Below are 10,410 nucleotides of genomic sequence, written 5' to 3' on the forward strand. Positions count from 1 at the left end.
CTGTGATGCTGCACAGTGCAGGGTGTCACACAACTATTTGACAGTGCAAACAGGATTATTCTCCAGGCTGCAGTTAATCTTGAATTGACAAAATGAAATGATTTTATTTTCTCATTACACAGGGCACCACATTTCTATTCAGGGAGCATTATTAACAACAGAGCATTATTATCTCTAAACTAGAGAACCGAGTCTTTATTCTGTGATGCCAAACTGATTTAATTCTCTCTGTTGAGAGCAAAAACAAAACTCTGCTTGAGCAAATTCACACAATGTCTAAAATACAGTTAATCTGACAGCAGAGCAATGAACCTCCAAACTAGAAAACAAGTTTTATTTTACCATTGTTGCTGACTTAATGGGTCAGTTCCTTCTTAAAGCAAAAATATAATTTTCCTACTTACCTCCAGTGTTACCAAACATTTTAATTAGTTCTATTATAATGGAGAAGATCTCATTTTTAATTTTAAAAATTCAAAAACAACAGTTCTAATCCTTTTAGAAATAGTGTTGCTGCAATTTTAGAAAATCTAAGAAGAGAAGAAATGATCACAGTTTGATGGCAATTCATCATTCTGGTGATGAAGTCTTCAATCTATAATCTCATATCGTAATCATATCAGAAGTCTGCAGTGAGGCTTTAACTTAACCAGAATATTAAGCAGTTTAAAGGTCACAGATAGAAAACACTAAAGCACTAAAGCAAAGAATCTAAATAATTATTTAAAAATCACTTTGCACTTGTTACAATTTCCCTCGATAGTAATTTTGAGCAATCTTTTATATATGTAATGTAATTAATTGGTGTGGCATCACAGGAGGAAAAGTTTTAATTATCCCATCTGTCCAAAACACTGCACAGCTAAAATCCAGTCGTTTTCTGTTACAGTCGTTCTGCTCACTCTTTCTGTCTGGAACAATGTGTTTCCTCTGTTTTCCAATCAGTTCTTTTATAGCTTTTTAACAGGTTTAATTTTCTTGACACAGGATAATTATGTGTCTCTTTCTTGTAAGGTTTCTTTCCGAGTGTAGACTGACATTATCATTGGGAAAGAGAGATAGAAACAGGGAGGAGTGACATCTGGTGGTGATCATGATACGTTTGTCCTATACATGAGGCTTAGGATAGTTTGTGTGTGTGTGTGTGCGCGTTTGTGTAGCCGCCTCCTGCAGAAGATTTCTCTCACCTTCCTCCAGAGCAGAGGAAGAAGAGGCTGCAGGCAAAGATTGATGACATCACTAAAGAGCTGCAGAAGGCGCAGGACCAAAGGTGTGAATCCTCATTTCACCTCATTTAGCAACAAAAATATGTTTCTGGACTTTCTGTTCTTGTTGTTGTTGTCATTAGTGTACTTAAAGGCAAATGTATACTTCTACTCCGCTACATTTTAGAGGTAAATACTGTACTTTTTACTCCACTACATTTAGCTGCCAGCTTCAGTTACTTTTCAGATCAAGATTTAACATGAAAAGTGACATGATTTTTATAAATTAATCTTCATAAATTTCACATTTAGTGATTAAAATTATCCCTATTTGGTAAACACTGCTTACATAAATGCATAAAACATAACAATAATATAATTGTAATATATATAGTTCTATGAGTGGGGCCATTCTGCATAATGAGTACTTTTACTTTTGATACTTTACATTCAACGTTTTGATGCTGATACTTTTATACTTTTAACTTCAGTAAGTTTTGAATACAGGACTTTTAACTGCAGTGGAGTACATTTACAGTGAAGTATTACTTTAACTTAAGTAAGGGATCTGAATATTTCTTCCACCACTGCTTTCATTAGAGAAAAGTTTCTCTAAAAATAGGACTTTTTGCAGATTGACTAGAAATCATCATCATGAGGCAGTTAGAGATGTCAACAAACAGCCTTTCTCCTGCTGCAAGCTTGAATCTGCAATATCTGTCATTTTCTGAGCAGCTCTACACTTGTTTATGTTTAAATTAATTAGTTCAGCTTGAATTCATTAGAAGTCTTAATTAATCTTAATCTAAATTATTGGAAAACTGCCGGGTGAGAAACATTCTTAAAGTATTTCTATTAAATGTTGAATAACTTTGGTTGCTGCTCATTCTGGATGAAGCCCTTCAACATTGTGTCTGTTTGTGTGGTTTAATCAGATTTGATCGACAGTGGTCTGGTAATATAAGCAAACACGACTGTAATAAACAGATAATACACAGATAAAAACTCCCCTCATATGAAATAACCAAAGCCACTTTGGCAAAAAAAAGTACGTTATATATATGAGACTCCATCGCTCATATTTACAAGCTGATTGAGTAAACTGTTTTTTTAAAGCTTTAAGGGGTGACACGACAGGTGGGTTTAACTTATGGAGATCAAAATGAAACTTCCCCATTTGATTACTTACATTTGGGCAACTATTTTGTGATTTCAGGATAAATCTATACACACAAATAGACAATGTGCAGTAAATAAACACCTCAGTGTGTGTTTTGGATTCTTTCCTTCCCACTAATGTAAAAGAAGACATATTAAGGAAACTTAAATGATATGTACACACAATAGACATAAGCTTCTTTTTTTGCTGTTGTGGCATCTTTGATATTATTTGTCTGTGTGTAGGTGAGACTTGTTGCATTTTAAATGATCAAATAAACTAAATCAATACATTTTGCCACTGTTGTTCTCAGATCAGAATCAGAACTACTTTGTTGATCCCTGGGGGGGAAATTGCTTTTGTTAAAGTTGCTGCTGTATAAGAAATAGAATTGAAAGTAACTCTGTAAATAAAATTTAAAGGGGAAAAAAGCATGCTACGCTAAATATACAACAATATAAATACATATGCAAGTCTTAAGTAAATTAAGATATGTACAAATAGACATATGCAATATAGGGTACATTTGAAGTAAATAGAGATATTTACAATAGAATAAAATAGAAATGTTGAAATATAGATATGTACAAATATATATATATATGTATATATGTAACAACAGTGTGAAAAAAGGAATTATTGCACATGATTTCTATAGAAAGTCCATATTGGACAGATAATTATTGAAATAAAGTATATAAAGTAATTAATCATGACGGGTGTAATTAGATGGCAGTCATGTCAAATATAAACTGTCCAACAAACCTCTGTGCTTCTTGTTTTGGTCTGTTGTTAATGGTTTGGACTCAGGAACTTAGTTTCATTTTAATTGCTGCAGCATATGTGATGTTTTGCTCCTTATTTGGTGACGCCCCTTTCCTGTTTCAACATGACAATAGCCCCGAACACACAGACGGGTCCATAAAGATATAGTTTCCAAGTTTCGCGCTGAAGAATGTGGCTGGCTGACCTAGAGCCCTGATCTCAAACACCTCAGGGATGAACTAGGAGCCAGGCTTTCCAGGTTTTTTGTCCTCACTAATGTCATGTACAGTAGTACAATATGTCTCTATGTCCCCCTCACTTGTGAAAACGTCCACCTGTCCACCCTGTCCTTATCAGCGGTGCTGCACAGGAGAGAAACTTCCTTAATGAGCGCTCACATTCCCAAAACAATAACACTTTTCTTCCTCGCTGTGACCTCAGTGACGCACTGGAGAAGATGAAGGGCGTGTATGAGCAGAATCCACAGATGGGAGACCCCTCCAGCCTGGAGCCTCAGATCTCAGAAACAGCCCAGAACATTGGCCGCCTGAGGGGGGAGCTCGCCAAATATGAGGTTATCACACATACATGCACATACACAGTGAATACTGTGAGCACGGCAGATTAGATTACAGTTTTTGTGCAATTCAGAATCTGATTTATTACCAAGTAGGTTTTCTCATGGAATCTGCTTTGGATTATTTGTTGCTTAACATTGACAAAGAGATGTTCTTCTGCATACCTTGGTTGCAACGTGTGGTTAGTTGTTGCCTTTCTATCATCTCAAACTGACGCTCACTGGATGTTTTCTCTTTTTGGACCATTCTCTGTTAACCTACAGATGGTTTTTAGATCAGCAGTTTGTAAAATACTCTGACCAGCCTGCCTGGCACCAACAACCATGCCACTTTCAAAGTCACTTAAATCACCTTTCTTCCCCCTTTTGATGCTCGCTTTGAACTTCAGCGGCTCGTCTTCACCATGTCTACATGTCTAAATGCATTGAGTTGCTGCCATGTGATTGGCTGATTAGATATATCCCTTGATGAGCAGTTGAACAGGTGTACCTAATAAAGTGGCTGATGAGTGTATGAGAGCACAACAATAAAAATGTAAAAAAAAATATCTGAATAGAAATGAAAGGTGTCCAGTTTTTAGAATAGTAGTTATGTGTGGAAATGTGCAAAATATGAAGTAAAAAAAGTATTTGTGCAAGAATAAAAGTCCAAGAGATGTGTGATAATGTAGCGCATTGACACTGATGAAGATGTTAACTTGACAATTCCTGCAAACTGTAATATCTATTGCTTTTTTTTTCACAGACGTGGCTGTCTGAAGCAGTGGGAGGAGAGGAAACTTCCAACACCATCAACAATGATACTCAACATGGGTAGGACCTGCATTTAAAGCAGTAGTTTGACTTTGGTTTGGACCCACGTTAATAACATTCACTGTCATATAATAACCTAGTGAAAGTGCAGTCTGATTCTATTGTCTTTTCTCAAGTCTGTTTTAATTCCTTTACACATCTTCCCTGGACGTCTCTAAATTGCCCGTAGGAGTTTCTTTCTATGTGTCAGCCCTGCGATAGTCTGTGTCCAGGGTGTTCACCCAATCTCAGTTGGGATTGGCTGCAGCCGCCCTCGACTCAAATTCTGATTAGCGATTAAGGATAATGAATAGATGGATCTTTCCTTGGTCTTGTGACGTTTTCCTGCAAGGTCAAGGACAAGTGGTCAGGAAAAGACACAGGATGTGACACATAACTTCCCTGTGAAACATCTTGTTATTTTGACACTTCAGTCTGTATACAAATAATTTCATTAGTGACCTTTAGAGACAGAGTCAGACATCAGTTTTCCTGTTTCAAGCCCTAATACTGAGCTAACCCAAATGGCTGCTGGATGGAGCTTTATTTTAACTGTTCAGACATGAGAGTGGTCTCAATCTTTTCATATAACTCTTAGTAAGAAAGTCAATAAAAGTATTTCCAAATACTGTTTCTTTAAATGTGATCGTGTTTAGCAGAATAGGCAAGACAAGTTTATTTGTATAGCACCTTTCAACAACAGGTCAATTCAAAGTGCTTTACACAAAATATTAAAAGCATTGTAAAGAGACATATATAAAATTACATTCAAATATAAAATTTTTAAAATTGGAAAAGAGCAGATAAAATATATTTTTTTTAAATATCAAGGGAATAGAAGTTACATTGCAGTAAAGGCAGTGGCAACAGAAAAGTCTTCGCTCCTGATTTCAAAGAGTTGAGAGTTGCAGCAGACCTGCAGTTTTCTGGGAGTTTGTTCCAGATATGTGGAGCATAAAAACTGAACGGTGGCTCTCCATGCTTAGTTCTGACTCTGGGAACACAGAGCAGACCTGTCCCTGATGATCTGAGACAAAAACAATAGTATTTTGAAATCAATTCTTTGACAGACCGGAAGCCAGTGTAAGGACCTCAGAACTGGAGTAATATGATCTACTTTTTTGGTCTTAGTGAGGACTCGAGCAGCAGCGTTCTGAATGAGCTGCAGCTGTCTGATCCACTTTTTAGGGAGACCTGTAAAGACACTGTTACAGTAGTCGAGCCTGCTGAAGATAAACACATATATACGCTGAGGAAATTAAATCCAGTTTCTACAAGTTTTCTTTTAAATTCACATGTTCCAGTAGTCACTTTTCCTTTAAGTTCTACCAGATAAAAATCCCAACATTTATTTCCTTCTGCATAGACTTGCCTTACTTCCCTGTACATCTCCTCAAAACTTCACACCACTTTTTTCGTTGCGGCTCTCATATTCAGTTAGCTCTTGCATTGTACATTCTCTCGACTAACCAATCTGTCACTTTCACCTTTCCCCTGCTCTACTGTCTAAACCCACTGTCAATGTGTATTTCAGTGTTGTAGCAGCTGAACCGTCTCAGAACCTCTACACAGAGTTCGACGACGAGTTTGATGACGTAGAAACTCCTATCGGCCAGTGCACGGCTCTGTACACTTTTGAAGGTACGTTGTGATAATCCCACTCAATGTCTCCATAAATAGATCTAATTTTAGCCTCTTTATGTGTGTTTTAATTGTGTGTGTGTGTGTGTGTTTGTGTGCAGGCAACAGTGAGGGCACCATTTCCATTACAGAGGGAGAGCTGTTGAGCGTAATGGAGGATGATAAAGGAGATGGATGGATGAGAGTCCTTAGAGCCAGTGGAGAAGAGGGCTATATACCTTCATCCTATGTCAAAGTTAATGAGTAACACACACACACATACACACACACTTCAAGCTTGTGATGGAAAGCAAGTTAAGAGCCAAAGGTGAATACAAAGTCATCCACGGTAATTGGAGCTGCTCTCATCTTTTATCTCAGCCAGTGACGTGTATAGTGAGATGAAAGTGAGTGATTAGGAAGCTTGTTATCGAGGCTGATTGTAATATCGTACAGTCTCTGTCTCCGCGGCGGGAGAGGCCGTCTCTAAACCCAGACCGCCTGATCTTTTTTATAGATTTCAGCTGTTTTAAAATCCAAACTTTTGAATGTATACCTGAACTTTTTGGTCACGCTGTTAGGTGACGCCTCATATAACATATTCAGCATCATAGTAGCCTAAAAGCTACATTTCTTTACATATCCATTCACTTGACTTTACCCACTTCCATCTCTAATAACCTGCTGATCTTTTTGTAACACCAACCCTCTGCTAAAACCTCTTTTCTGACAGGATAATGTGACTTTTTTTTTTTTTTTTTTAATCAAAGTGATGTTTTATAACTGGATGAAAACCACTACTCTATAGGGAGTGCACAAAATATGATATCTCTTAATGGACTGTCACTGTAAAGGATAGGGTTTTTTATGTCCTTAAAGAAAAAATGTCAGCATTTTTCAACTTGTACTTTTATTTCCTCCCATGTTTTTGTGTCTGACTAATGGGGACAGCAATTGTTCAAATTGGTCCAGTATTGAGTGAAAGCGCCACAGCTGCAGTGTAATCACTCAGGGCAATTGTCAACAGTCAATTTCTGTGTACTAAAAGTGCTTGTTTTTGACTCTGAAAGGCTCAGATTGTTATTTTAAGTGTCTAACAGCATTATGGAAAGGGCCCTTCAGGGACATTTTTTTTTATTTTCCTTTCGCTTGATCTGTACGATTTGTTATTGTGTCCAATCAAGTCTAGCTAAAGGAGAAGGCTCTGAAATCTCGCAGGAAGTGTGGTGTGAAGATAACAGGAGTGAGAGAGAAGAGTGCCAGGGAAAGTTTGTTGTGAGGTACAGAAAGTGTAGTTTATTGTTATTGCTGAATATTTGACTTATTTTTACGTGAATGTGGACAAGCCCCTTAATCGAGTTTTTGAATTTATACAAAATAAGCAGAAACCAAATTTTAGGAATGTTTCTCACCCGGCAGTTATAATACCACACTGTGATATTACTCCACAAGTAAAAGTCCTTACTTTAGTAAAAGTACTAAAGTGTCAGCATCAAAATGTACTTAAAGTATCAAGAGTTAAAGTACTTGTGATACAGAATGAACCTATTCATTGGGATTGTTTTATATATTCTAAATATATTATTGGATTATTATTATTGATGCATTTATTTTGGTAGCATTTAACTGTCAGTGTAGGGCTCATTTTAACTACTTAATATACTGTTATGCAGTTTAATTTATAAAAATGGATCACATTTTTCATGTTAAATCTTGACCTGAAAAGTATCTAAAGTTGTCTGTAGTGGAGTAAAACATACAATATTTGCCTCTAATGTAGTGAAGTAGAAGTATATAGTTATGTAAAGTACTTGAGTAAATGTACTTAGTTTAATGTGTCAGATCATGTGATTTAAGATTAAGCTACTTGAGTGCAGTTTGTTTAGACCCAATAACAAAGAATGGATCAAGCAAAAAGTAATCAAAATCATTTAAATTCTCTGCAGGGTCACGCCTGTCAGTGGCAAAAACAATCACTTTTAGTGGATGTACACTGCAACTGCCTCAAAGGATTTAGAGTTTAAAGCAAGAATAGATTTAAGAGCCTGAAGCCGTCCAGGAGAAAATGTTTATAATGTTTTGAACTTAGCATTGTCTGTATTTAAAGAAGCTGAATGCTGGAAGTCATGCAGGCACGGTGCCTGAAAACTGAAAACCCGCCTATGGATGACAGTGCACCCCGTTCTGGGGTTGCATCACTTCGCTTAATACTGGACAAATTTCAAATATGAGATTGTTGAACCGCAAAAATAAGCCTGGGCGGTATTATAGTATTTTTGGTTTAGTCCTAATGATAAAGGTGAGCCACGTATCGAGCTGTTTTTGGGTGATTTTTGGCATTTCTTTTTCAAATATGATTGAAAAAGCAATTACTGCCCCAGCCTACATGAAGACATGGGAAAATAGGGTCCAGGCTGAAAAGTTTCCCTTTAAAAACAATAGTCAGGCGCCTTTATGAACACTGAAATAAGGTTTGCTTGCTTTAATCATTAGTCGTGTCAGTCTGGCCCTGAAGAGACTCAGCTAATGTGCTTTAAAGTGATGGGGAACAAAGTAAACAGTCCTCATACTGGGTGAAGTTTTTCTGAAACTAACGAGGCTTCAGCAGTTTGAGTTCGACTAATCAAGTGGGTATCTTTCAAAGTGTTTTACCATAAATGTCTTTCTGCTTTCCTGTGACTCAGCAGAAAAAGACTCCCTTGATATGAGTAACTGAAAAGTGCTGGAGCCTCATAATTAGCTTCAAATAAAGTTTGGAATATATTTCACACAATCACAAGATCTGTGGATTTTGTTCCCTATAAGTGACATTGAAAGCACTTTAGTCAGGAGTGATTTAACAGTCATGGAAAAAATTATTAGACCGCCCTTGTTTTCTTTGATTCCTTGTTCATTTATATAAATATAATGATAGCAACAAAAAAAGCTCATAAGAGTTTTATTTAAGATCTGATGTCTAGACATTTTCCATGGTTATTATCAACAAAACCATGGAAAATGTCTAGATATCAGCTCTTAAATTAAACTCTTATGTGCTATTTTTGTTGTCATCAATATATTGTCCAAACAAATATACCTTTAGTTGTACCAGGCATTTTATTCCATGACTGTAAGGACAGGAGGAGGAATCAAGCAAAAACTGCTTCAATGTACACACAAGCATGGGAGTACTGTTTCAAGAAGTAAAATAATAATTTATCCTGGTCTTTAAACTACATGAAGTGAGATTTTCAAAGAAACTCCTTTTGCAATATATTGTGAAAAAGCACAGTGGCAATTATGGTTCAAGGTAAGAAAAAATACAGTTTCTATCATGTTATCGTCCCTGACAGAAATACTTGGTGAACTGCCTGCGTTTGAGGTTGCTGCTTCAGAAATCACATATAGCACTGACGTCATAAAACTAAAAATATATGCAACTCAAAAGTGAATGATGAGCAGTTATAAAGCCCTCTTCTTCACTTATGAATCGCACAGATATTGCAGAGCGGTCTTAATTCAATTCTTGTCTTTAAATGGTTCTTCTCTGATGGTTTCTTTTTAATGTCTCTCATAAACTTATACTGTAATTTTTTGCACAGTTTAACCGCCTGTTTTCATATTTTGAGTCTCCAGGCCTCTGAATCTCACTCTCAAACGTCTGAAATAATTGATATCAATAAAACAACAACCTGTGATTCATCTGAATATCTGTACTGAAATACAGATGACCTGTTCAACTGAATTTCCAAAGAAGTAATGACACCAGGATTCAAAAGAAGGAAATGGGTGTGTTAAAATGGATCACTGCCCAGAGTGATAAACAGTAACAACAAACATGTACTTTTGAAATCTGATGGGAGTGTTTAAAGAACCAATCCAGACTCTTGCTTTAAATAAAAAACTTTCTGTTATGGTCAATCAACTATTTACAAACTTAAGAATTACTTCTACTTTTACCTTGTTGAAAAATCAGAATCTATGAATATTACAATGGAGTATTAGGGCCACATTTAGGAAAAAAACCATTTAATTACGAGATTAAAGTTGTAAATATTGAATTAATTACGAGAATAAGGTCGAAAATATTGAATCAATTACGAGAATAAAGTCGTACATAATTGGTTAGCTGTTCTACTTAAAACGGTTCCTTCTGCGAAAAGATGCAGTTTCTTGCATATTCTTTTGAAAGTCCTTACACTTATGATAATGTGATGCTGATGTGCCATAAGATTTAGTATCTCCTTTTTTGTGAAACCTATCTTAAAGTACATTTCTACAAAATGCTTCACTGCCCTCATTTTAACAACTCT

General features: G+C 36.3%; 1 protein-coding gene across 1 annotated transcript in view; it reads left to right on the forward strand.

The window, feature by feature from the left end:
* LOC131972075 (cdc42-interacting protein 4 homolog) overlaps window positions 1-10,318 on the forward strand; it is a 34,323-nt gene extending 24,005 nt beyond the window's left edge. The window contains exons 10-14 of the mRNA XM_059333830.1: window positions 1,161-1,270; window positions 3,571-3,703; window positions 4,452-4,519; window positions 6,033-6,139; window positions 6,241-10,318. Of these exons, the coding sequence (XP_059189813.1) occupies window positions 1,161-1,270; window positions 3,571-3,703; window positions 4,452-4,519; window positions 6,033-6,139; window positions 6,241-6,386 (564 nt within the window). The 3' untranslated portion in view covers window positions 6,387-10,318. The remainder of the gene's footprint in view (window positions 1-1,160; window positions 1,271-3,570; window positions 3,704-4,451; window positions 4,520-6,032; window positions 6,140-6,240) is intronic.
* Window positions 10,319-10,410: the final 92 nt, after the last annotated feature.

Source organism: Centropristis striata, chromosome 1 (genome assembly GCF_030273125.1).
Source record: "Centropristis striata isolate RG_2023a ecotype Rhode Island chromosome 1, C.striata_1.0, whole genome shotgun sequence".
NCBI classification, from domain to species: Eukaryota; Metazoa; Chordata; class Actinopteri; order Perciformes; family Serranidae; genus Centropristis; species Centropristis striata.